The 27,442-nt window shown below is 41.1% G+C and overlaps 4 protein-coding genes across 7 annotated transcripts; all 4 read left to right on the top strand.

Annotated features, from left to right (window-relative positions):
- Positions 1 to 515: 515 nt before the first annotated feature.
- muc15 (mucin 15, cell surface associated) lies at positions 516 to 5,715 on the top strand. Its single transcript, XM_027004788.2, has 4 exons — positions 516 to 659; positions 732 to 792; positions 3,917 to 4,087; positions 5,249 to 5,715. The coding sequence occupies exons 1-4, from the start codon at positions 627 to 629 to the stop codon at positions 5,368 to 5,370; spliced, it is 387 nt and encodes a 128-aa protein (XP_026860589.1). The 5' UTR covers positions 516 to 626; the 3' UTR covers positions 5,371 to 5,715.
- A 760-nt stretch (positions 5,716 to 6,475) lies between these two features.
- dis3l (DIS3 like exosome 3'-5' exoribonuclease) lies at positions 6,476 to 13,680 on the top strand. The gene is made up of 17 exons (XM_027004764.2): positions 6,476 to 6,699; positions 7,267 to 7,420; positions 7,619 to 7,747; positions 7,844 to 7,979; positions 8,183 to 8,350; positions 8,492 to 8,570; positions 8,685 to 8,864; positions 9,180 to 9,349; positions 9,640 to 9,801; positions 10,065 to 10,315; positions 10,409 to 10,501; positions 10,621 to 11,145; positions 11,311 to 11,465; positions 11,777 to 11,955; positions 12,300 to 12,445; positions 12,619 to 12,790; positions 13,170 to 13,680. Exons 1-17 carry the CDS (start codon positions 6,570 to 6,572, stop codon positions 13,506 to 13,508), a joined length of 3,168 nt encoding a protein of 1,055 aa, XP_026860565.2. The 5' UTR covers positions 6,476 to 6,569; the 3' UTR covers positions 13,509 to 13,680.
- Positions 13,681 to 13,714: 34 nt separating this feature from the next.
- slc25a44b (solute carrier family 25 member 44b) lies at positions 13,715 to 18,084 on the top strand. 4 transcript variants are annotated; one of them, XM_035520897.1, is made up of 4 exons: positions 13,715 to 13,793; positions 15,105 to 15,779; positions 16,426 to 16,553; positions 17,337 to 18,084. In XM_035520897.1, exons 2-4 carry the CDS (start codon positions 15,149 to 15,151, stop codon positions 17,526 to 17,528), a joined length of 951 nt encoding a protein of 316 aa, XP_035376790.1. In that variant the 5' UTR covers positions 13,715 to 13,793; positions 15,105 to 15,148; the 3' UTR covers positions 17,529 to 18,084. The 4 variants fall into 4 exon arrangements, with proteins under 4 accessions (XP_035376790.1, XP_026860568.2, XP_026860567.2 ...); XM_027004767.2 differs by lacking the exon at positions 13,715 to 13,793 and adding an exon at positions 13,886 to 14,221; XM_027004766.2 differs by lacking the exon at positions 13,715 to 13,793 and adding an exon at positions 13,886 to 14,450.
- A 3,180-nt stretch (positions 18,085 to 21,264) lies between these two features.
- crabp1b (cellular retinoic acid binding protein 1b) lies at positions 21,265 to 26,887 on the top strand. Its single transcript, XM_027004779.2, has 4 exons — positions 21,265 to 21,480; positions 22,868 to 23,046; positions 24,424 to 24,537; positions 26,481 to 26,887. Exons 1-4 carry the CDS (start codon positions 21,411 to 21,413, stop codon positions 26,529 to 26,531), a joined length of 414 nt encoding a protein of 137 aa, XP_026860580.1. The 5' UTR covers positions 21,265 to 21,410; the 3' UTR covers positions 26,532 to 26,887.
- Positions 26,888 to 27,442: the final 555 nt, after the last annotated feature.

Below are 27,442 nucleotides of genomic sequence, written 5' to 3'. Positions count from 1 at the left end.
TACGCTTTTTCTTCTGTTTATTCTATAGTGCGCATGATCGTATTCACATTATGGATTAAAAGCTTTTAAAAATAAGACTCTTATCAGATGATTTACACACACACACACACACATACACACCCCACTACCACCGCCACTAATATATTCATAATCACTCTACATGGGGTATGACATATTATTCAACAAAAAAAAAAAATGAAAACATGATGTAATGGTAAGAGTGATACTCCTCTCCCTCCAGACAGAAGTTAATTTAAGATGAGGGTTATCCCGGCGGACTTGTGACGCATGCCGTCATTAGCTATGTAAAAAAAAAAAGCTCTGTCTTTTGTAATCAGATATAGAGAATAGATATGAGCAGAAAGAAATTGGATCGGTGTTGCTCCGTGTTACCTCGGAGACAGCGCATGGTTGGCATGCCTGACAAACCTGTTAGGCAGGTGCTGCTCCTATTGGGAAATTGTCACATGTACCACAGTTTTGTAAAAATATTGCGCAGAGTCAAGGGCGGCTAGTAGAACACACCTGTGAGTAACGTGCTGGCGAATGCTGAAGCAGAAATGAAGACTTGCGATAAACAAGTGCTTCTCGTTGCATCGACGTGACGTCTCATGTGACGTTAGGCGATGCAGAAGCGCGGTCAACTGGTGCAAATTCAGGTACGTTCAGTTTTTGTATAAGCTCAGGTGTGACAGGGACCGCCCCTCACTTTCATTTTGTTTCTTGAACAGAGAACAGTAGGCGATTTTCTGTATTCACCTGTTCCGATTGCCACAGCCTTGACAGATACAGGTAGGATAACATTCTTTAATGTTAATTCATTATTTTATTTGTTTTCTGACAATTATTGATTTGGGTCAGTTTTTTAAACAAATAATTAATTAAATAAAACAAATCGAAATGTAGGTGTTGCAATTCACTGAAATAGCTATAATTCCCTAACTTAGCAATGACCCCAGCTTGGATCCATTCAACATACTGTTAGTGGTAGTGAGAAACTTAAAAAATCTGGCTGATTTATTTAAAATGTATCACATTTATTTTAAATTTATCACAGAATTATTGCTAGCTTTGTGTATGTGTTGGCATTTGAGTGTGTGTGTACGTGTGTGTGTGTGTGTGTGTGTGTGTGTGTGTGTGTGTGTGTGTGTGTGCGAATGCATGTGTGTGCGAGAAAGCGAGAGAGAGAATGAGAGAGAGAGAGAGAGAGAGAGAGAGAGAGAGAGAGAGAGAGAGAGAGAGAGAGAGAGAGAGAGAGAGAGGGAGGGAGGGAGGGAGGCCAAGGGGCAAAAGAAAATAGTTTGTTCTTTTGTCACTAAAACCTGAATCACAAGAATTTGAACCTTGTGATGCTGTGACAAATAGTTTCCATATATTCAAACAAACATATATTTTAACCTTTTTAATACTACCCTTTATCAGGCAAAACATTATATAATGTTTTTCTAACTAAAACAACCATTCTTTGTAACTACTATTAGAAAAGATATAACTGAAATTGATTGTAACACCAGTTTGGAATTCTATGTATATTATATTTTATGTATATTATATTTACAGTTTTGGTAATCTCCACTGTATAGCATTCACTTGGGTGTTATGTTAACCTCAAGTTCAGAGAGGCAGTGCATAGATTCACTTCACTGAATACACAACAATAGAATTGGAGAGATTATGAGAATCTTGGGTGTGTCGTTGAAGCGATGTATTGTGGGTGATTATGAAATGCAAAGGATTCTATTATAGATGCACTTTGTTGACCTAGTATCTTCCTGTGATGACTCATTAAATACAGCAGCCTACTGTGTCCCACGAGGTATTTGGCATAATCTTTGTGACTGTGGGTTTTCTTCTCTCCTGACAAGATTATAACCATTTTCAAAATAAAATTAATGTTAAACCATTAAATGTTAAACCATAAAATGAACAACAAACAAATAACAAACAAACCAACAAATGAATAAATAAATCAGGGTTAAACTGTATTAAAGCTCATTTTTAAGTAAAGGTCTTAAAACAATTACAACAAACAAAATTTCACATGGCTCCGATATAGACAGTTTTTTTTTTTCTCTTAGACAGGGAAAGAAAGCAGAAATGAAGCTGGGTTTAGGCTTTGCCTTTGCTATACTACTGACACTTCACAGCCTCCAGCTAGTGTCTGCTCAAATACCGAACAGCTGGAAGAGAATTCTGGCCACAAACTCACCTGAGGAAATGTTCAGTGGGGATGATGAATACCCAAACTCAAACCAGACTTTGGAGGAGAGCAGGCAGGATTTACTTTTGACTACCCCAACCTCACTCAATTCCAGTAGTGAGCTTTTAGAAATGCCAGACAACACCAACAAAACCTTGATCCAGGAAGACATCCCTGTTGTTCCCACACCACATCTGATTTCTTTGATGACCAATGAAATGAGTGTGAATCACACAAACACAATGCAGCCTGGAAGCTTGCCCTCCAACAATACAGCCAATGACACTTTTGAGGCCACTCAAAACCCAACATCTACAGGGGACAAAGGAAGCATGGCACCTGTGACAAACACTACAATAACTCCATTTGAAGGTACAGCTAATGGGACCTCTTCAAGAATGACCACCATGTCACCGACAACTAATATGACAACTGGCAAGTTACCAGAAACTGTAAGACCTGAGACTACAGCTATGTATTCCACAAACTCAAATAGAACTTGGGGATCGTTTGATGTAAAAGGAGGAACAGATAGAGGTGAGAAACACTGCTCGATTTTTTTGTCCATACCTTCTCAAAAAGAATTGACATTGTTGAGATTTTCTTCAGTTAGGGGCCCATATTTATCAAACCTCTGAGTACTTACCTTGGCAATATCTCAGTAAACTTAACAAGGTCAGGTCTTGTACTCTGGAAGCTTAATGAGCACAATTACATGGGTGTGAAAAATATGATCCTAGAATAGCACTCTTACTTGAAGAGCCTTCAGAGTTGTGGTCCTAAGATTTTGTTTCTTATCTTTGAACCCTAAGAGTCAGACTAAACTCACATACTATATAAAGACATCCCAGTTTTGATTCATGGTGCTGAGTATGGAATTAGTACAATTTTAAATTGAATCAGGGAGATGTAAAAAAAAAAAAAAAGGCCATTTAGCACTGATAACAACATTTTCAATAGAAATTTTATAGAAGGCATGAGTCATCACGAGCAGCATAATTTTTAAGCAGTGAGACATCATGGGTGTCCATAGCCAAAGAACAGATCTTCTTATTTCCACCCCCAAGCTGTCCCACATTTTTAGTGTCTCATTTCAGCTATAAAGCTCCCACTGGCTCTGTGCATAGGATTGAGTTTCAGGGCTGGGCTGTCCCCTGTGCTGGACCGAGCTCTCTGATTACTGACACCTAACCTTACAGGACAATGAGGGCTGTGTTCTTTCAGCTGGTCTGTGAGGGTGTGTGTTCCTAGGTCAGGAGCAGACCTGTGCAGGGCTACCTTACCGCTAGGCTAATGCTGTCATTGTCATTCTCAGAAAGTACCAAGGTGTTTCCTGAAATCAGTGTTTCTTAAACCTGTATAGATACGCATAGTTATAGGCAAATATTTTGGCAATCCAGTGAAAATGTATTTGGGAAACAATGGGTTAAGTGTTGAAAATGGTTTTGAGAGTGCTGGACGCTGCTAAACTAGCAGGAAAAGGAAATCTTTGTGTTGGGAAACTCTTCTAGAACTCAATAGATCTATCTATATCTATATATCTAACCTTGCTATAAGTGTTAGATTTAATGTCTGTATACTTTAACAGAGGAAAGTGTTTCTTCTTTGCATTTTGTGCCATTTCTGTTGTGAACATGTTGGCTTTAGATCCTACATTAATATGGAAAAATGACTCTGCCTCACCAGATTATCTGATGATCTACAATCTTTTTGCAGGTGTTTCTTCAGACATTCAGAAAAACACCAACAATCATGCATGGGGAGCCATCTTGGGTATTGGCATTGCAGTGGGAATCACTGCCCTGGCGGTCTATGTCATCACCAAATGGAGGAACCACAGGGACTTCTCACATAGGAAACTAGTCGAAGATACCCGATGTGATCCAGGTAAAAGCAAACCATTTATCATTCTCATCTTCATTATTATCACGCTATTAGATAATTGCCATATTCTCCAGTCCAAACACAATTCCAATGTTCTTGCCACAGATTCTGTTCACTGTAAAGACTTTAGGATGTCCTTGTGTGGTTGTATGACGGTAAAAAGAGAGAAAGTAATCAGGACAGAGGAGCTGAACTAAAATCCATTGATCTCCGCAAAGTAAGACAGGCCCTAAAAAAATCCATCTTAATGAGAAGAATGAGATCAAAGCTATCAGGACATATGTCTTTCCCAGTCATGATATTTACACCCACCTGGCATAATGAGCTGTCCAAGGGAGGAAGTGGAAGATGGCATTGTGAAACCCCGAAACTTCTCGCAGTGGAGCAACCCTGACCAATCCACATTCAGACACTGTAAGAAGTGAATGAAAGCAAGGCCTTGAAAGTATCATGACCACTGCAATGAGTGGGGGTGGCCCTTATTAGACAATATGTGCAAATCAAGCAAAGAAAGCCCTGAGACAATTCATCATTTAGTAGCAGACAGCAAGAACATTCAATATGAAGCATGATCAGGTGGCAGAGATAGGGACATCTGCAAGGAATATGAGTTAAACATTCTTAAGTAACAGAGAATGGTGGTAAACAACAGAACTAAGATTCTGTGGAACTTCTGTGAAAGAAGGGTGATCCAAACATACACAGTGAGATACAGCGGAAAACATCAGTGGCAATAGATATAGCTACCCAAAGGGGGTGCAACATCAAAAAGAAGTAATACAAGAAGTTGGAGACGTATCAGGCACTGAAAGAGAAACAGAAAGGGATGCAGAAGGTGGTGGATAATTCAGGTGTTGTCAAAGAGCATTTGGGGCAGTGACCCATAAACTGAAAGAATGGCTACAACAGCTCCCAGGACTGACATTGACAACATTGACATCATTGTCGGTGCAGAAACATGCAGTTCTCAGAAAACACTGTGCCATACCCTTAAATTATTGTTTTAAACATTAGCCTGTATCTATTACTGTAAACATTCATAACACTTTGTCAACTTTAGGTCACGCTCTGTTTCAGCAGTGATGGCAACTAACAACATAGTAGTGATAGGGCTACATGCATTACCTATTGGCTCTAATATATGTTTGTGCTTCGTATTTATAGTTCTCAGATTGGACAACAGTGAGCCTCTCGACTTAAAATTTGATGGCTGTGCTTACTACAATCCTGGGCTACAAGGGGATAACATCCAAATGACTAACTTCCCACAAGGACACTATAAATGAAGAACAGTCCTTGGGGCCAAAATACTGATAGCAAATACTGGGAGCACCGCTTCTGTAAAATGATAAGGCCCCTTACCTAGAAATCAGTAAATGCCAAATGAACTTTAAATTAACCTCTTACTCATAAGTAAGGGATTAAAACTTTTCCTTTTCTGTTGTTTCCTTTAAATGTTTTATTCCTCTAGACAAAGTCCTTTTCCTCATGGATGTTTCTGAATATTGAAGAATGTTATACTATTATACTCCATAAATGTTTTGTTTTATAGGATTTGTTTTATAGGAATTATGTGTCTTTGAAATTGTTATGTAGGCATTACTTGTTACATTTTTTGTTAAGGCAGTAAATATTAAGCAATTAAAATAATAATTAGAATTATAATAACAAATTAAAATAAATTAGTCAAACATTCCTATATATATGGGCATTCTTTGGAACAACCAGATTTTCATCAAATTTTCATTTTATAAGGTGGTAAGATTTTAAGGGTGTAATGGGTAAGACTGTTACATATTTAATACTAAATTCCATTTTTATGGTAAGACTGCTTTTACCTGCCAGAACACAATAAAATCTGCATTGAGGCTTCATTCTTAGGCATTTTGTTAAACATTTTCTTCCATTCATTATCAATAAAGCCTGAGAACTGGGAACTGAAGAGCCTCATATGTCTGTAGCTGCAATCATTTTTTTGGTAATGTAGATTACAAATGGAGGATTGTAGTACAATGTGCAAGAACTGTGTTTATCTTCTGTTTTCATGCAGTGTTTTAGATCTTCCAGAAGTCATCCAGTGAGCGAATGACTTGCCATGGTAAAACAGCTGTCTACTAGGAAAAACCCTAACTACTGCACCATTAAGTGCATACTGCAGACTATATGCCTGCTATCAAAATGGATTTATGCAATGCTAAAATATAACTGAGAAATAATATAAGAATAAAAGTCTTTTTAAAGCGTGTCAGCATTTTTATTCATATAATAAGCTATGTCCCATGCTTAATAATGTCCATATTACTTGTACCGATGTTTTTAATAGGCTTCATAATTCATCCAGGCCTATTGGTGGCGACACATACATTTAAGTTCGTTTCAGTGCACCAGGTTACCAAACTGAAGAAGATTGCAGGAACTTGGCGATGGTACTTGTTATTGATGAGACGGAACACGGCATTTAGATGCAACTCTTCTAGATTTGGAAATGATTAAAACTGAAAAAGTACTTCATCTAAAGAGTTCGCGTGGGCGAAAAGTGCGTGTAGTGCGAGAGCTTTATTTAAGAGAACAGGTGGCGTGCGGCAGCGCACTGTGTCAGGCAGGATGTGAAAATGGTAAGAGCAGTTTTTGTTATAGGTGAATTAATGTAGGATTCAGTTTATTATTACATATTACAACACAGAAAAGGTTTTTGTTACAGGTGAATTAATTTAGCATTCAGTGTTTTTGTTATTATTATTATTATTATTAGTAGTAGTAGTAGTAGTAGTGATAGTAGTAGGTTACTGTCGACACAAAAATAAAAAAGAAAATGTCGTTTTCTAGTTTAATTAAAACAATTCACTTTAGCTTCCTTTACTGATCCTGTCAAAGACATGTGGCACCTAACTTGTGTTTTTAAAATACTATGGTAATGTTTTATTAATGTATCATAGCTAAAAGTAAAATGTAGGCAAGTGTTTTTGTGCAAGGAGCTATATATTTCAACTGTGGAATCCACTAGACTTGGTCTCTGTCTCAGTTATTTCCTCCAATTTATATTTGTAGTTACAGAAGGAAAAACACAGGGGCCTGATGGAATAGTGAATACTCTACTGTCATTGTGAGGAGAGACAGCAGATTATTCTTGCTTTGTTTAGACTGAATCCTAAATGCTAAGGTTGTCAGTGTGCTGTAAATAGATGGCAAGCTGCTGTCGGGAGATGTGACCCACTATGTTGTTCCGGATGCTGGTGTGGTGCGGGACTTCCTGGAGATTCTGGAGTTCAGGGAGCTGTGTGGGATTGTGTTCACCCAGACGGCTTGCCAGGCTGCCCAGCACGCACGTGGCCGGAGGTATGCTACCCAAAAAACAACAACAACAAAAAATAGTGCATGTGTATTATTTAATATCGAAAAGAGGAGAATCATTGATAATCAGGCTACTTAAATCCACTGGTGATCTTTAATCTAGGAGATTTGAAGCATCCAGGTTTATGTTCTGTGTCCCACAGTGGTGTGCAACTGTGTTGCTGTTATGAACCTATCCTGCAGGCACTATAACAGGTTACGTGGTCTTCTGAAAGACCCTCGCCATGACTGTGTTCTGTTCGCCAATGAGTTTCAGCAGTATTCCTACTGCCCCCGTGAGAAAGGAGAAACGCAAGAGCAGTGGCACACAAGGTGACTGATTCATGTGTGCCTATAATTCCTGAGTCATACGACATAAGCTCGTCTGGTGAACAGCTAGCTGATCTTGTGCAATTGTGTTTGCTTCAGGTGTGTGTACCATGCAGCAGTGTGGTATTATAACCATCTGGCTGGTCTGACCCCAGTTGTTATGATCACAGAAGACCAGAATACTATCAAAACGTGCAGCAGCCTAAATAGTGGAGTTTATGTCATCTCAACTAATGTATGTTTGTATTTTTTTTTTAATTAATATCTTAATCTCTCATAGCTAAATGCTTAGTTTTTCCCCTTAGCAGAATTGTTATTTCTTGTAGTTACACCATCAGGCATTAGAGTTAATTAACCTCTTACTGTCTTGTCATGGATTCTACCTAACAGTAGACTCTTCATGACTTAGCACTGCATCATTCATCTCTTGATCTGTAGGAATATTTGGAAAGTTTCTGGCCGGATCTGCAGGCGGCCCGGGAGCTGTATGCATCCATTGCTCAGACCCTGCAGGAGAGAGAGAGTGAAGGAGTGGAGAAGGAATACCCGGAGCACCTGCCTGCAGATGTTCTAGAGGCAGGGATCAAATCCGGAAGGTACATTCAGGTGAGGTCTACACGAGAGGAAAAAAGAACCTGGTTTTTTTTTTTGTTGTTGTTGTTTTTTTCATTAGAAACATGTACTTCTGCTCTGGGCTTTTTGAGGAGCTGCTATTAGGGTGATCTTTCCTGTGATTCCTGTTTCAAGGGCATGCTTAATGTAAACAAGCACCGGGCGCAAAACGAGGCCTTTGTGCGCTTTGAAGGCTCCACGAACAAGAACACAGGTCAGCAATCATAAGCACAATTTCTGCTTGCGTTCTACACTGTGACAGTGTGCAAAGAGTGGGCTTGCTGTTGAACTTTGACCTCTGACCCAGCCTGTGACCTTGTATCAATAGAGCTGAACAGTGATGTGCTGATCAGTGGTATGAAACATCGTAATCGTGCGATACAAGGTGACTCAGTTGCTGTGGAGCTGTTGCCGCGCAGTGAGTGGAAGGGGCGGACCACAGCATTAGCGGCAGGGCAGGGTGAAGAGCGTGCAGGGGAGGACGCCCAAAGCCAGCTCATGCCCACAGGTAAATGCAGCAACCCCACATTTTTACCTTACCTACAGATATCCTAACCCTCACATGGCTACCGCATTATGGAAGAATAACTTTACTTGAGGTTTAAGTGGCTGTGTCGGAAAGCACTGAGCTCTGGCCAGGCAATACAGGTGAGCAGATACAGTCAGGGTGAATAAGGATCTGCATTTACTTCTGAAAACAGTACCGTGTAAACCTAAAGTATGATAAGATTAGATGTATGCACAACGTCACCAACCAGGACTAGTGGATGGTGTAAAGGTGGAACAATTGATACTAGTGACTTTTCTCATCCCTCCAACGTAGGCAGGGTGGTGGGTATCCTCCAGAGGAACTGGAGAGACTATGTGGTAACGTTCCCACCACGAGAGGAGCTCCAGTCCCAGAGCCGAAACTCCCAGAAGATTCTGGTCATTCCCTGGGATTATCGCATCCCAAAGATACGGATTAGCACCCAGCAGGCAGAGACACTGCAGGTCTGTCTTAGACAAGCAAGAAAATATATAATTTCTTTTCTCTTTATTTGTGGCCTTGCTCAATATACAGAATTAGCAACATTACATTGTTTATATGACATCACTTTTTTAATCAGTGTTCCAATGCTTTATAGACAACTTTTGAAAATATCACTTAAAATATCAAGTTATTAATTTAGATAGCATATACACCACATGCTTGTGTACCATAGCTTGCTCAGAATTCAAAATGGTACTGAAAATGGTACTGTGTGGAATGCAGCACTAATGTGTTTGAGCGCTGTGTACAGGACCACAGGGTGATCGTGCGCGTGGACTCATGGGAAAGCACCTCTCTCTACCCGAGCGGCCACAGTGTCAGGGTCTTGGGGAAGGCTGGAGAGCTGGAGACCGAGATCCAGACCATCTTGCTGGAGAACAGCATCCACGTGGCTCCCTTCTCTGAGGCCCAGGTGAGCAGGGCTTCCAGCTGGCGCAATGTGCTGTGATGAGCATGGGCTCACAGCAGTTAAAGTGGATAAAATCACCCCTTGCTTTTCAGCCTGATGGTAGCAGCTGAACATAGTGTTGCATTGTTATCACATTTGTGATCAGGTATAAGTAAATATGAAAATAAGAGTTACAAAGGACAGATTTGAATTATATTTTTGCTTAATACATACTTTGTGTTTATGAGGTGTTTTTTTAAGTGTACTTGTCCATTTTTCTTTCCCAGTTGCGGGAGATGTCACTGAACTCTAAGGAACACCCATGGCAGGTGGATCCGGCTGAGGTCAGCTCACGGCGGGACCTGCGGGATACGCACCTGGTGTTCAGCATCGACCCGCTGGGCTGTGAGGACGTGGACGACACACTGTCCATTCGTACCCTGCCAGGGGGCAAGCACCTGGAGCTGGGTGTGCATATCGCAGATGTCACACACTTTGTTAAAGAGGGCTCGCTTACTGATCTGGAGGCACGTTCCAGGTACCAAGCAAATGGAAGCATGATGGCTGTAGGGTCATTTCTGCTAAGGTACTGGGCCCTTTAATCACTGCTATGTGTCTGCACTCCTTCCAGGGCCACCACCTATTACCTGGCTGACCGCAGGTATGACATGCTGCCAGCAGTGCTGAGTGCTGACCTCTGCTCCCTGCTGAGAAGAGTGGACAGGTGAGCCACATGAAGTTAGAATGTCCCTGAGAAGGTTTTTTGTACAGTTTACGGGGAATATTGCTGGTATGTGGTTCTTTCCATTTACTTGTTATCCTCTTATTCATTGTATTCCTTAGATATGCCATGAGTGTACTGTGGGAGCTGGATGCAGAGTCTCTGGCTGTGTGTAATGTGTGGTATGGTCGCACTCTAATCCACTCCTCCTACCAGCTGCACTACGAGTTGGCACAGAGCCTGCTAAATGGGGAAGGGCCTGAAGTACCTGAGCTAGCACAGCTTGAGAGCTCTGAGCAGGACCGGAAACTGGCTGAGCTCCTGCATGCCCTGGAGACTCTGACCAGGGTGGCTCGACACCTGCGAGCACAGAGGGATTGGGGGGGCGCTCTTGAGCTGGAGGGGGTGGAGGTGAGGGCACAGCTGGACAAGGACAAGAACATTGTAGCTCTGGTGCCCAAAGAGCCCCTGGAGGTACATGAGACGGTGGCAGAGTGCATGATCTACGCCAACCACTGGGTGGCGCGTAAGATCCAGGAGCGCTTTCCACACCAAGCACTACTAAGGCACCACCCGCCGCCAAAACAGGAGTTTTTTAACCAACTGATTGACAGTGCCAAGAGTCGTGGCTTTACCATTGATACACGGTAGGGAATTCTGTCTCTATTCTGAGGAGCACAACATTTGTTGCACAGAATCTCTAAAATGTACAAAGTAACTGGATTTCAGATATAAAGGCCCTTGTCCCAGTAATGCCATAGTTTTGCTAAAAGTTGTTTATGCCTGTCTTATGCCCACCTATGCTGTAACAGGTCAAACAAAGCTCTGGCAGATTCTCTGGACCAGGCAATGGATCCACAGGACCCCCTGGTAAACAGGCTGCTCAGGATGATGGCTACCCAAGCCATGTCTAATGCCCTGTATTTCTCTACTGGGTCCTGTCCAGAAGAAGAGTACTATCACTATGGTACAATGGTTTTACCTCGTACATTCTCTCTTCTTCTGCCTAATGGGGCCTGGGCTCTTAAATAACCTTTGAGAGTGGAATTACAGGTCATGTCTTAGCAATAATTAAGATCTGTGTTTATTAACTAAAAATATACTAAGAGGACCACAGGGGCTAAGAGTTGTGTCCATCCGGAACAGCAGTATGGTTAAGGCTTGAAAATTAGCCTTTGCTCTACGTATTAACTTTTTAAACGCCTTCACAGGACACTGAGCAGAACTTTTAAGAATGTCTCTGACCTTTCCAGTGCTCACTTTATGTCTTACTGGCAGGTCTTGCTCTGGATCGCTACACTCACTTCACTTCTCCAATCAGGCGCTATGCTGATATCATTGTGCATCGCCTGCTTATGGCTGCTCTCCAATCAGAGAAAGAGGACTGCCTTCACAAGACCTTAGCTAGCAACAAGGAACTGGAGGAAATGGCTCAACAAATCAACAACAAGAATCGAGTAAGTAGGGCTGGTCCCAGGCATGTTTTTATAATTAAGATCAACATCAGCTTTTAAATAGTACAATCCTATTGTTCATCTTTGTACTATGATACCTTTCATGAACTTGTACACTTGTAACGATGCTGATGCTCAAGATTAATTTTTTGGGATTACTTTTCCTACCCTTTTGTAATTCATATGCACATAATTTGAGGGGGCTAAGCATTTGATGAGACACAAACAAATGTTAAACATGACACAAAATGAGTTAATGATAAGACTTCAATTAAAAGAAGGCACTGGCTGTAATGGTGTTCTTCTGTAACAGCAGTATACAGTAAAGCTCTCTGTTTGACCCACAGGCAGCACAGCACATTCAGAAACAGTCCATCGAGCTATTCCAGTACCTCTACTTCCGAGACAAGGACCCGCTCACAGATGAGCGTTGTGTGGCTGATGCCATTATCTACACCATCAGGGCGAATGGCATGCTGGTCTTCATCCCACAGTAATAACCTGTTATAACACTCCACAACGAACGACTAGAGTGTTGGAACTTGAGTGCAGTAGAATACTGGTATCAAATGTAGAACTCTGTATTTGTAGCATACAGTATAATGCAGAAGCAGTAAACAGCAGAAACGGTCATGGAAGATTTGCCCTTGGTGTGAATGCTTGCAGGTACAGTTTGAAGGGTGCCGTGTACCTGAAGAATCGGGAGGGACAGGTGGTGAGCATAGAGGATGAGGGCAGGTGTACGTGGCAGGCGGGGACACTGCAGAGGCATCCTGACAGAATCAGCACCTGCACCACCGCAGGGACACACATCTTTCACCTGTTCGACCATGTCACTGTGAGTACAAATACTCCTGGTAACCACATTGATATGAACGTCACAATGCAGGTGTGCTCTTTAGCCCAGGCAGACTCCAGCAAAACCTACTGATGTCCTATAGTCCTTTTATGAAGTTTTATAAAGATTCAAAGATGTAACATTGCTACCCAACACATATCATGGGATATGTTTTGGGAAGCAATGTCATGTTTTTGCAACTTTACAAAAGCTCCAACAAATAGTATTATAAAGATAACCTGAAGGGTTCCTGTTGGAGTTGATATGGGGAGTGAACGGACTTCAGAATCATACCTGTAACTGTCTCTTCACAATTTAACATCATATTTTCATTTGCATTGTATTCCTCTCTTTGGTTTCCTGGTCATTCACACCTTAGGTGCGCATCTCTGTGGAGCCCTCCCGTTGCCATGCCAACAGCTTGAGTCTGGAGCTTATCAGCAATAGGCCACACGCGGCTGCACGGTCTGAGTCTCGGCCGACCGGCCGTGGCCACTCGGAGCTGGTCCAGGAGGTAGTGCGAAGGGAAGAGGCCTCCCAGCAGGCTGTGCAGGAGAAGAAAAGACCCAAACTGAGCCGGGAGGACAGGGAGTTCAGGCAGAGCAAAAAGCCCAATCTCTACTCCCTCCTGCAGGAGATCAGTGAGCTGGCTCTGCTTGACTCGTCTGTTTGTCACGTGCCCAGCAGTGAACCACAGACATGCATTACCTCATCTTAGCTTTATTTCAGGAACTGAATTCATTCCAGAATCCAAAATATAGTATCTTCTCTTGAAGTAGCCCTAAGGGGCTACTTCATTCATTATTTGGATGGTGGGTTTTATGTAGTATTGCTGGTAGTCTGGCTGCGCATTTAATATATTTTTCTGTATAAAGTGTAGATTTTAACTATGAAGTTTTTAAGTGTTATGTCCTTGTTTCGGTACTCATTTACCTTTACCCTAAGGCACCGGTTGTGGCTAACGTTACGAAGGCCCTGCAGCGTGAGGATGCCCAGCTACTGGGTGCGTGTCTCACAGGCCTGGTATGGGTTTAGTGAACGGGACAATCTGTTCGAAAGAACCTTGTCCTCTGTGGTGTCACCTGTGCTGGGTAAACTGGGGAAAAAAGAAAGAAGCGATAATAAGAAAGTATCGAAAATGAAAGTATAAAAAAAAAAATCAGTGTTCCTTAAAGCAAGCTAAGTTTTCTGCTGTAGCATTTGACAACACGATATAAAAAGGGTAGCATTTGAAAGCTAAATGAAAACAGGAACAAAAGAACAGTGAATGTCCAGTACCAGTATAAATTAATATGTAAAACATGGGTGTGTATACGTGTTTGCGTCCTACACATATATGGTGCTAGTTTTGAGGACCTTTCTGCTTACACGTGCATCACGGTATCGGAATCCCTCCACTGAGCACATGTGCAGATGCTGGCTATCTTAAATGTGTGTTTCTAGACCGCCAACTATTAACCTGTATGAAGGCTTGATTGGTAATATCATGGTTTGGTAGTTGTTAGCATGACGTCCAGCTAGCTGCCTGGGAAGGTAGAACATTCGAAGCTGCCGGTGTGTTGACAATAAATAGATTGCTAGCTAGGTTAACACGACTTAATGGAAAGACATAAAATAAGCCTGTGATGGGATTTAATTAACAATCATACTTTGCTGCACGGTAAGGCATTTGCCAGATTATAATGTGTACTCTTAGCTGTCATTTTTATAGTATGATCACGTTTTCTTTGGCTAGTTAGCTTGGCTAGCTAATGCTATGTAACTAAACCAGTATTAAGATGGCTATCGTTGGGGTTTTTCTCACAACATCTAACTGAATAGTCTGGACAGGTGTTTTGCTTTGATCAAAGCTAATATTTTAATTGGGGTCAGTTTAGTAGTGTCCTGTTAGACTAGTTTTTGTGGTGTCTCCAAAGTTTAGCTGTCTTAGCGTTCTTAGCTGGAATGTGCGAAGGCACATTGCCTCTTGGCTGTGCCGACTAGGTACTTACTGTGCCGATTAGTTGATTGATTTTTTTTTTTTAAAGCCCCTTCCTTTAATCAGTAAATTATGAACCGTTATTCCAATCCCAAACTAACTGATTGGTTAACCTAGTTCTAAGTCACTAACAGTGTTTAAACGTCCGACTTGCATTTGGTATTTTGCAGCAGCTTCACAGCCATCTAGCTAGTTACTATGTAGAGCATTATCGTGTCCTGGTATACTAGTCTGTTTGTCATGGTGTGTAACCATGTTTGAGTTTAACATCTAACGTTAGCTATATTTGAAGCAGTGACGTGAACGTATGGCCGAGTAAATATAATTGTTCCTCAGGGGGAGAAGCCTGAGGCTGGGGCCGGGCACTCCAAGCAGGAACCATGCAGCAGAAGAGGAACATTCAGATCATAGAGTGGGAGGACTTGGACAAGCGAAAGTTCTACTCCTTTGGAGTATTCATGACCATGACCATCCGTGCTACTGTTTACCCAGCCATGCTCATCCGTACCAGGCTCCAGGTGCAGAAGGGGAAATCCCTCTATACGGGAACCTACGACGCCTTTCGAAAAATCCTGCGAGCTGAGGGCATTAGGGGACTTTACAGGGGTTTTGTGGTCAATACATTTACCCTCATATCTGGACAGGCGTACATCACCACTTACGAGCTGGTGAGGAAGTACGTGTCCAGCTATTCCAAGGACAATACACTAAAATCACTGGTGGCAGGGGGATCAGCGTCGCTAGTAGCCCAGAGTATCACCGTCCCAATAGACGTGATCTCCCAGCAGCTTATGATGCAGGGCCAAGGAGAACATCTGACTCGCTTTAAAGTCAAACCCAAAGCATCAGCAGCAGCAAAGCACACAGTCACTTTCGGTCAGACCAGAAACATTATAGCTCAGATATTTGCAGCCGATGGGTTCCGCGGATTTTATCGAGGTTATGTGGCATCTCTCCTCACATACATACCTAACAGTGCAGTCTGGTGGCCTTTTTACCACTTTTATGCAGGTAAGAAACTCCTTTAGTTCTGATGTTAGAGCAAGGTGCCAGCAAGACCTGGGTTGTGGGTTCAATTCCCCAGGGGAAAATTATAAAACATTGTCATACTGATAAATATGTAACATAAGTTGCTGTGGATAAGAGGGTCTGCCAAATGCAAAGAACTTGTCAGTTAAGTATTTTATTCTTCCTTTTAAATAATTTAACAAAATAACCCAGGAAGGCTCCTTGATAATTTCGCCAGCATTTCTCACAGGTTCTTTCTGAGTGACATTCCCTCTTTCTCAGGGAATTTAGGAAGAGTTTGCCTAAACTGTCGTCATGAGTTTATTGAAGTCATGGATATTAGGAGTTACATCTTTGATCATAGGCAAAAAGTGGCAAGTTGTGAGTTGCTGTTTATGTATGAAAGCAATTCACACAAGCTTTATCCCTGATATTTCGGTTTGTCATCAAGTATACTGCTTCTGTGTTTACTTTGAAGAAGAACTTGTTAAAAATGGCTTCCCTGTGGTTGTAACAGTATCAAAGGAATCTGTGAGATTTTGAGGCCAATATCTTCTAGTCAAAAGCTTCTAAGCTATTGGAACCAAATTCTTCAGTTCTTTGTAGTACCTTCAGACATTTGGGCCTGTTAATTGCTGCTTCTCCACAGAACAGTTATCCAAGATGGCACCAAGTGACTGTCCACATTTAGTGCTTCAAGCCATGGCTGGACCACTTGCTGCTGCCACTGCTTCCACTGTCACCAACCCCATGGATGTAGTCAGAGCCCGGGTTCAGGTAATGCACTAAACTGCCCACTTACTGTTTTTGTAAAAATGGGGCACTGGATTTGAAGACATAATAACTAAAGAGTGCAGACTATTTGCTGTATTTTGTAAATGACTGCATTATTGGCTGGACAAAACTATCAAAACAATGCCCAATGTTTAATGATGACTGTGGACTCAAATTACTGTTATCGATTGCAAAAGACATTTACTCTTGGTTCATATAGTGCAGTGGGCATCCGTGCTCCCTCTCCTATAGAGGAATGGTGTTCAGTCCCCCATTTTATACCAATAAGACTCCTTGTGCAAGACTCCTAACACTACATTTGTAACATGATTGCAATTGTAAGTTACTCTGGATAAGGGCATCTGCCAAATGTGTAAATATAGACTTTCAAAGTGAAATCTTAGTTTTAAAACTTTCAGGTTCTCTTTACTTTTTGTTCTATGATGGAGACCCTGTATATTTTTTTGTTCCATGATTTGGAGACCCTGTATATTAAAAAACTAAAAACAAAAACAAAAAAAACCTCACAAATTAAAACTGACATTCTACACTTTAACCTCCTTGTCATTTTTCATGTCAATGTGTTAAGGCCAAAGACCAGTAATGATAATGATGGTAAAATTACTTATCTGTGCTGAAAACTCAGCTGCACTTACAGAGCTCACATAGTCTGTCCTGTGTATTTTCAAAATCCTTTCAAAGTGTTGCTTTTGTGTTTTGTGGTTTGAATCTGTGCAGTGTTTGACTCTGCCATAGATGAAAGGGATGTATTGTTTGTGTTGGCAGGTTGAAGGCAGGACTTCAGTGATTGAGACTTTCAAGCAGCTGCTCAGTGAAGAAGGGTTCTGGGGGATGACCAAGGGCCTCTCCGCCCGCATCATATCCTCCACCCCCACAGCAATAGTCATGGTTGTTGGCTACGAAACCCTGAAAAAACTGAGCCTTCGGCCAGAGCTCGTCGATTCCAGGCACTGGTAGAAGCTCTGTTATGTCTCAGCCATCTCCTCCGTGACTCCACTACTGAACATCATCCAGCCTAGATTTTGCCATTTAACCTTGCAGCATTTCAGTGTGTTGGGAGCAAGTTACATTTGGTATATTTTATATTATGGCTTAACATGACATGACATTAATTGAATGTTGTATTGATTGTAAGTGGGGAAACCCTGCTCAGGAAGCCTGCATGCTTGAATGCTTTTCGGCAAGGCATTTGATCGGAAAGAGGGAAATTTTTATTGTGTGTTTTAATTTATTCTTTCTTACAATCTAGGGCATATCTTTTTTTCCCCCCAAGTAATCAACGAGATGTATTCTGAATGTGGGAGAAGTTATAAACAGAATGTTTATTTTAGTGTTTTTACAAATAGCACCTGTCTGCCACTTTGTGTTTTGTAGTGCACTGGATCATGTGCTCCCTGTAATCTCTTTATAATTGTCATATGTAATTATGTAAATCATTTCATGTGCCAGTCATTTCATATAAACCTCATACTGTTCTCTTGGGCTCTGATGGGAGTAAAGGTGCTTAATCACAGTGAAATGTGCTGTTTCAAAGAAAGCAATTTGTTGCGCAGAACATGTGACAAAATATGCACTGTTGTCAGGTTGGTAAGTAAACAGAGTGTGACTGAATGCACTGCAAATATACCTTTGAAATGTGTATTTGAAGTTAGAAAGATGACTCAAGCTTTGACTCAAGTTACTACAATAGTACAGCGTCAAAGGATTTAATGACTCATATGATGGAAACAACATGCTGTGCGTATTTCTTGTACCTCAGCCTTTATATGGCCTGCACTTTTTCAAGTTTCAGTAGGGATTATACCATTTTTAAATCTGAGTTTTGACTACAAATTTAACAAAGATTTAACTGATTTGGTCTCATTTGTCACATGCTCTAAACCATAAACAAAATTACATATAGGCTACACTGGGAAGAAATGCCAGGCTGTAAAGACATTTTGTCTGTATAAATATTTCATCACCACTTTGACAATATTATGCACACTGACGTTATTATAACCTCTTTCTCAGTGTTAAGCTACAAAGATATTTAAATTCAGACCTCAAAATCTGGTCATGGATTTTAGAATTCAGATAGTTAACGAAAGAGTTGATGATGCTGGACTGTTTTGTCATTAGATAACTCCTGTAACAGGGTTGGAACAGACCGCGAGGACTGATTTGAATATCTGCTATACAATTTTCACAGTCCTTTGAAATGATCTACATCTTCCTTCATCATCCTGAAATGAATCCTATGAAATGAATTTGTTTTATAGGTTCCTGAAAGTGTTTTGAAACCTCTGAAATTGCATAGTATTGGGCTCATTTCAGAGTAATATGTATGCGCTAGTGGTTAAATTGGTTTTAGATTAAAAAACAATTTCCAACGTTTAAGTGGTAATTTTCATAATAATGATAACTAAATACGCTACTGCAATCCAATACAATACTAAAACTCTGCTAAATTAGGACACCATTTTATGAGTTAATTTTATTTTCAAAGCAGTTATTTTATAATAACTCCTTTGATCGTAGGTGCATACCTGCGGAGCTCACGGGTACTACAAGCACGTGTTCAAGGCAGACGCGTTCTCTCCACGCCCGACGTGAAAGTGTTCTGCTCAGTGAACACCTGGCCACGCAGGCATTAACATCCTCGGGGAGCGAGGCCAGTGAGCGAGCCCCGGCTACGTTTCTGCATACACTCTTGCGGTGGTGTCTTATGAAACTGCCACCAGCCTTTTGAAGGGTCTCGGCTCTCTGCAAAGGTTCTCGTAAGCAGTCTCTCTCTCTCTCTCTCTCTCTCTCTCTCTTTCTTACCCCCCCGGTTCTAGCTGCTAGACGGAAGATAGTAGTTCAGATGTATTTCCTCGACGTTATAGCCTTAATATGCTCTTGGATAAATGCTTTGCCACGGAGCCTCGGGCAAAATTGCCTCGAGCGATCTATATCTCTGCTGATACCCAGTGACATGCAGTGCAAAGGAATATACAAAGGAATATTAATTTCTTAAATTAATCGTTGTCCTGAAAAAGAATTTACAACAAAGAATACAGACTTGGGCTAATTCACTTAACTACTGAAAAGGAATGTCGTGTCTAAAGTATTAGAATAATATATGAAATAACGTTAGCTGTTAAAAGAAATTGGTAAATAGCTTCTTGCCTAAAATAAATAACAAATACTTTCATATTTTAATTGATATTAATATGAAATGGGTCCTCGAGGGGCCCGATGCTTCAGCGAGTGACCAGTGTAAGGTCAGCAATTACTAATGGGGAGGACCTTTAAGATACTGCTTGCTACTAAATCAATCTGTAGCCAGGGTATCTACAGTCTCTAAACCCTGGGGCTGGGGGGCATATACTGGGGGGGCATTATTAATGACAAAATAAGGACAATGGCCCCAATAGATGCCCCAAAGGGCATGAGAGCTAAATAAATATGATATTAGGAGATAAGGTTTTGACAGAGAAGGCAGTGCTTCTGTTTTGATGCCTCATGGGTGATGAATGTGGACCACTAGCAGAACATGTGTTGATGACTGGGCTGTGATTTAATTGGATGATTTCATATGCCAGCTCCAGCTGAGGCCTATTAGAATGGGCAGGAGATGATTGAAAGTTTTGAAAAAACCATGTTCAAACACATTTGGTATTCTGACCAGGACTATCCTTAATGATACAGAAATAGTCCTATGTGTGTTTACATTGACAATAAAATATAGTCAAATTGTAAATAAAGAAATATGTAGTTTACTAAAATATTTACCAGAAACTCACTGGCAAGATCTATATGCGAAGCAGTTGGTCTTCACATCACACTCGCAGCACATTCACTGCGCTTCTTAAAACAAAGGGGAGAAAACGGACAGACACAGAACATCTGAAGTCTCAAATCAAACCCATTGATTGATGGGACAAACTGCATCTGATCAGGGTGCATAGGGAAGTAGATGGGTCACCCCCCCACCCCCCCTGCTTCCTGGGGGAAAGACAAAGTGCTCTCTGGCCTCTCTCTACATTAATTATCAACCGCTGTCCAGAAGGCACTTTGTCAAGGAGATAAATGATACGATGTCAGAAAAGGAACAAATCAGACAGGAGAGGAGGGTGGGCCTCTCTCTCTCTTTCTCTCTCTCCCTCTTTTTCTCTCTCTTTCTTTCTATCTGCTTTTTTTTTTCTTTTTCTCCTGGGGCCATTCCTCTGTGCTCCGAGAGGTGGAAACAGGATAAATTGTTTGTCATGGCAACTGTATTAGCAACATGACCAGAAAGGTACTGGGCAATTTTCAACATGGTTTCAGACATCGAATAGGCCTAGCCCCACACTAAATAAATAAATAGATAGATAGATAGATAGATAGATAGATAGATAGATAGATAGAATGATTTTAATTTAAATATTTAACCAAGTATATACTATGCAACTAATAATTCTCTGATAAAATGTCCATGCATGATGAGATTTCCATGCAACCCCCAACCCCCCCTCCCCCCATTGCTCTATAGTTAGCTCTTCTATGAGAGTTCATCAGACTAAAGTGGAGGGGAGTAGAATGGGGGGGTATTGGTGGTAAGGGACTTTGCTCCTGTAAGCCAGTGCATCTGCCAAGGCAAGAGGGCGGGACCTCTGACTCACGTCACAGAGACTTGCTATTGCCAATGGTCCAGATGAGCAGAGAGAGAGGGAGAGAAAAAGAGAGAGAAAGAGAGAAGAAGAAGAAGAAAAGGGGAAAGGAAAGAGGGAAAGGGTGATAGTTCCTTTGACATTAAGAGACTTAACAAGGACAGAAAGGAATTCCAACTAGATCTTTTTAAGGCTTTTGTAAAAGAAAATATAAAAAAAATTAAGGATGCCAAACTTTGCAGGTACCTGGAAAATGAAGAGCAGTGAAAATTTTGAAGAGCTACTCAAAGCTCTCGGTAAGTAATTTACCAAGTCCTTTCCCCATTCTGTTATTTAAAGCTGAAGCAGGATCCTTTGAACATACTTCGTAATCACGTGCAGTCATTTGTTTCCCCTCTGCCTCGCCTGTGCTATCCCTTGTGCTCTTGGTTTGTACGGCAGCATATTCAGGCATTAATTGGTGTGAAGAGTAAATCACTGTTAGTTTCAGGCTGCTGCACAGATTATTTTCTGTCCTGTTGTTTCTTTGGCAGTGTGTTTCATTCTTATTCAAATTTTCAAATTAAGATGTACATGGGAATTTGGGTTCAAAAAATAAGTCCTTTCAAACAAGTGGTTTAAGGTATATAATGTAAATGAACACCTGCTTATTTTAGTCAGTTACAGTAAAATATAAAAATATAAATCTTTATAAAGTGTTCATGTTCGAGTGTTCATCATGTAAAGCCCCTGTGACATAGTTTTTGTAGTTCATTTAAATAATGATGTCTGCATTCTAAAAGGTTCAGACAGAGTTGTGAATCTGGTGCTGTGTGTATGATTAAGAGGAAGCAGTGAGTTGTTGAACTATTCCACCCAGACTTCTTGGTTGATGACCATAGGTGCTGACGGCACATGCTTATAAAGGGTTTTCCAGCTAAGACTGATTACTTTGGGAAATTGAAAACTCCACATTCCTGTTGCATGTGGCTCTAAGCTCATTGCAGGATTTGGAGAGATACAGGCTTCGAAGAAAGAAACTTGCACTGAGGGACGCATAATAATTGTATACAGGAGGCAAGCCAGAAGATTACTCATTCGATTGTTTATACCAGACGTCTGTGCCGAGAGTGTGTAGGCTTGTAATCAGTCTGTAGAGAGATCTGCTGCACTCTGATGAGAACACAAAACCAAGAGTCGTGACATTCCTTCCAGTCAACACCTTGTCATTACATTCCCATACTGCAACATCTGTTGATAACAATCTGTTCTGTGGTGGCTTGATGGCTTTTTATGCATAAAATTGCAAGACCCCTGGTGAAGCTCAATGTCAGTAAATCATATTGCATAGCTTTAATTTTTGCCCCTTCACCGAATACACAAAAGTAACAGAAATACAGTTCAGTTATCCCCTCTCTCTAGATAGAAATCATGCCAGAACAAATCATGTAATCGTACCCACCTTGGAGGAAATTAGGGAGAAAGATGTGAAGACATTCTCTGAACATGAATAGAGATGAAACGCGGCACAAAGAAAAAACTGTTCCTGGAAATTTAATCTACTTTGAAATACAATCTGTTAACCTAGTGTACCTACAATGCAAATGCTCTGATTCCTTGCCCAGTTATATTTACTGGAGTTTTCAGTCTTAATGGAGATTAATGTCATCATTCGGATTTCCTGGTCTGTGGCGTGTTTTTCAGGGGTGAATGCCATGCTGAGGAAGGTGGCCTGTGCAGCTGCCTCCAAGCCCCTGGTGGAGATCCGTCAGAATGGGGAGCAGTTCTACATAAAGACCTCTACAACTGTCAGGACCACCGAGATCAACTTTAAGATCGGTGAGGAATTCAACGAGGAGACTGTAGATGGACGGAAATGCAAGGTAACTGCAGACAGCAATCGTGCCGTGATGCCATTCACATGTTTAAGAATGGTTGATACAAGACATGGCTCAGACTAACTCAGGATGCTGAGCTATTTCTCAGAAACAGGTCGCGTGTGGAACCATCATAATAAGATCATCCTCTGGCCTGTTGGTGAACTTCACAATGAACATTGAGATCTCAGTATCTACTTTAAGCTTTAAGCTACCTTTAAGCTGCTACACAGACAGAGCCATAGCGGATTCCTTTATAGATCACCAGTGCCTCGAACTAATACTGCAGGCTTAACAAGAATAAACTAAGACAACCTAAACTCCTCATAATCTGCTAGATTTGAGTAGGCTGGATCAAATTGGATTATGTACAATAGGAAATAATCTAATCATAATTTTCACACTCAGTTTTAGTAGCACAGTTCCTTTTCATTCACTAATTCTTTGGTATGGGTTTGGTATCTGCCATTCAACCACACAACTGAGGGTTCAATTGTTTGTTTGTTTGTTTTTTCCATGTCCCCACCCATCAATGGTCATGGGACAGGCTGCTGTACACCAGAATGGCCCCTTCTGAGAGGTGGCTGTGAAAGCATAGGGTGGTCACAACCTAAATCTTCACGTAGAGGTCAGACTGGTGGCAGGCAGCTTTACTGACTAACTTTTATGACTGCTGATTTTTTATGGCTTTGTAAAACCAAGAACAGCCATGGCTTATAATAAACAACTGCTATTTAGAGTATTCATTCACAAAATGTGCGTTCATTTCACCAATCTACTTTACAAATAAATAAAGGGCAAAACAATAAAATTGCATTTGAAATATACTGCAGAGTGTTGTTAAATGACTTATGGGAAGGCATACAGCGATGACTGCCCAGCCTGTAGAAAGTTCAGAGGCCCCAGGTGGAACCCATGAGGCCACTGGGGAGCTTTTCGGAAGGGTGAACTCTGGCAGTGACTTATGTCTACATTGTGATGATGTAGCAGGGTCAGCCGCAATGCTACACTCTTCAACATTCTTAGGAAGCACTTTCAGGTTAATGGTCCTTAAAGTGCTGATGGCAGTGTCTATGGAAATTCTTATAATAATAATAATAATAATAATAATAATAATAATAATAATAATAATAATGATGATGATGATGATGATGATACATATTATTATGGTTATATTATTATTATTATTATACTTGTTATGATTATTATTGTTGTTATTATTATTATTTTCTATTACTATTATTATTATTATTAAGCTGACATCATAATCTCTTAAGCTGCAATAATTGCGGCAGTTCAATTCCCAATGATTTTGCAACAGATTCTCATTGAAACACCAGAAACCTTTGTCTCTGTTCAGTGCTGACCTGAGGTTTTTCGCAGAGCCTGGCTACATGGGAGACAGAGAACAAGATTGCCTGCAGGCAGACCCTGCTGGATGGAAATGGCCCAAAGACCTTCTGGAGCCGGGAACTTCGGGGCGACGAGCTGATCCTGGTGAGAAAGCTCCTGTCCGCTTTGTCTTCAGCTCCAGCATGGTGTGCCTGCCACATCCTGGGTGCTGTTTGCAGGGCTCAGTTCTGATAGATGACCCAATCTCAAATGGATGGCATGCAAGATAGATGTGATTCATACTCGTGTAAAACATACATCGTACATTCACTGTACAGCACAGGTCTCGGGGCATTTTCTTATGGTACTCCTCAGTCACTTTTCAGGGCAGATCTAATCTTTCCCGTTCGTGCTGTGTGTTGACTCGGACATAAGGTAGTGGTTAAGGGTACATTCCATGCCACTCTGTGCGCTAGACCCCATTAGTGACACGTCTCTCATTTCTTCTGTTCATTGCCTTTTTTCCAACCGATTTCGAGAATGTGGAGTGAGTAAACATCTGGCCTTTTGGTTTTACAGACCAGATGGACAACAGTAAATGGGCCTAATAACCCAGGGGAGGGGCTTTACCAAAGGGGAGGGGCTTTACTGGAGAAGAGGATTTCCTCTTTTACAGCCTTTGCAGTCCCTCAGGGATGTCAACTGTTCTCTCCTTACAATGAAGTGTCTGTGATCAATAACTGGGAGCTTCTTTTTGCAAGGCTCGCCACAGGGAGAATACTCTTGTAAAATGTGAAATTCATGAGACTACCCACTGAAATTATGTACAATATCAGAACAAATTGTATCCATAAGTTAATGGGAAAGAGGCTCTGTGGAAATTCTGTTCGACTGATTTATTATAGTCTTATGTTTCCTTTTGCATTTGAACATTGGCATGATGCTTAATACAAAGGAAATCAAACCTATGTAAACTGAGGGAAAAATACCATTTAAGATAAGAATCGAAACTTGAAGAACATAATATAAAATGTAATGTAGTTTTGCTGCTTTCAATGAAAATACAGTAAATAACTGTCAACTGCTACTATTCTAGTAATGAACTCATACTAAATCACCACAAAGGGGAAACCCCTTCGTCTCTTAACAAACATTATGAGTGAATGATGAGATTTGTCTCAACCTGTCCCAGGAAATAAAGTAAATACTGTACCTGATGTAGATACTGTGTGTAGCCCACAGTGAAGGCGTTCTGTCCTGGGTCAATGACATCTGTTTGCCAGTAAAACTGTGACCCATATCAAAATAGCTGCTAGCTGATTGGGAAATTAGGCTTTTTAGTACAGGATGAGTAAGCAGCCGGACATTTTTTGCCCAGCCTGTTCTTCTGTTTGCTTATCCTTTCATCGGGAGGAAATATGATTCCTCCAACCCAGAAGATTCGGATGCAATGCCTCTTCGTTTGTGAGAGCCACGTTTCCATGATTCTGTTGGCCAGCAGCAGAGCAGCAGCGCTCCTGTGGGTGACCTGGGCCAGGCTGCTTGATGGGCTTCATTGATCATGTTACGTGGGGGAATGCTAGTGGCGTGCGTGGCCCTGACACTCCCTGTGCTAATGTCTCCCAGGACGCTCCCGTGTTGGGCAGATGGCCTGTCTTTAACACCATTCTTTAAAGAGTTTGCGCACGTGGTGGTGCAGCCCTCTCCCCCTCCAGATGGTGTTTGGTGCCGACAGCCGCTCCATTCCGGCCCGATAAATATGGCAGGCCAGTATCAGGCTGTCAGACCAACCCACCTCTCCTCCCCTCTGGCACTGATGTGACTGACCGCTCTCAAACAATGGCGAGTCTCAGCTTGTGGAGCCAAGCCTTTCCAGGGGTGCAGTAGCTGGACATGAAATCAAATATGCAACTGTGTAGAAATACAGACCTGTAAAAAGAGTATTCCATTGGCACATGCTAGAGGAACATATAGTATGATAGCCATGTTCTTGATTCGAGGCAATCCAAGGCAACCAACTATTCTCTTATGTGTCAGGATTATATGGAAGAGGATGAAAGTTCAGTAACATCAAATTAAAAAATTCTCTCTGTGTTTTCACTCTTTAGATTTTTGGAGCTGATGATGTAGTGTGCACAAGGATTTACATACGGGAATAAGATTCACGACGAACAGATGACGGAATCATCCAACACTTGTCAACTTGCAGGAGTGACACTTCACTCCTACTTTACATTACAGGGTTTTTTATTTTTGTTTTTGCTTTTGTTTTTTTAAACTATTTGTAGTTTCCTGTGAGATTATTTTGTTACACATTCCTGGTCATGTAACTAATAGGTTTTCATCGTATAGAGCAACAGACAACTGCGCAAAGTAGAATGTAACAAGGTTAATCTATTCATACTAAAACCTGTCAGATAGTCTTCACCTCATTTCTGCTTTGATGTTTAATTGCTTTGTACTTGTTTAACCAAAACTACAAGATTATCGTGGATAATAAAGATCCATATAGAGATATCTTACTAATAAAGGGCTCTGTTTATTTCACAGTAATAATTATCTATAATTAGCACTCTTTACTGTACATATATAGAAGTGTGCAATAATGATACATAATGTTCACCATACAACATTGTTCAATTATAATCTTTGACACTAAGCCACAGAAATGCAATAAATAATGGAAGCTCAGCTTAGTGACAACGTTTTGCTCCAGAAATTAGTGAGTCACTTTGAAAAAAGTGGATGGTGTACTTACCAAAACATTTCTCCCCCACTTTAGCTGACTTGGCATAAATTGTAAATAATTAATGTAACCAAAGATTTACAATAAATATTAAAGCTTAAACCTATCATCATTACTAGGGCAGGATATCAGTGAAAAAACTAAGAAACAGCTGCTTGCTGCATTCTATGCTGTGTTTCTATGGTTACAAATATATCACACCAAGAGGAAGCGAGTAGCATAGTCCCATCTGAAACTGGTTTAGAGTACTGTTCCTTATGTGAACTGCTGGCATATCTTGAAACATCTATTTGTAAAAAGAACATGAATATGTAACTTCAAAAT

The sequence above is a fragment of the Electrophorus electricus genome, chromosome 21 (genome assembly GCF_013358815.1).
Source record: "Electrophorus electricus isolate fEleEle1 chromosome 21, fEleEle1.pri, whole genome shotgun sequence".
Lineage (NCBI taxonomy): Eukaryota > Metazoa > Chordata > Actinopteri > Gymnotiformes > Gymnotidae > Electrophorus > Electrophorus electricus.
This window is presented reverse-complemented; position numbering and strand designations above follow the sequence as displayed.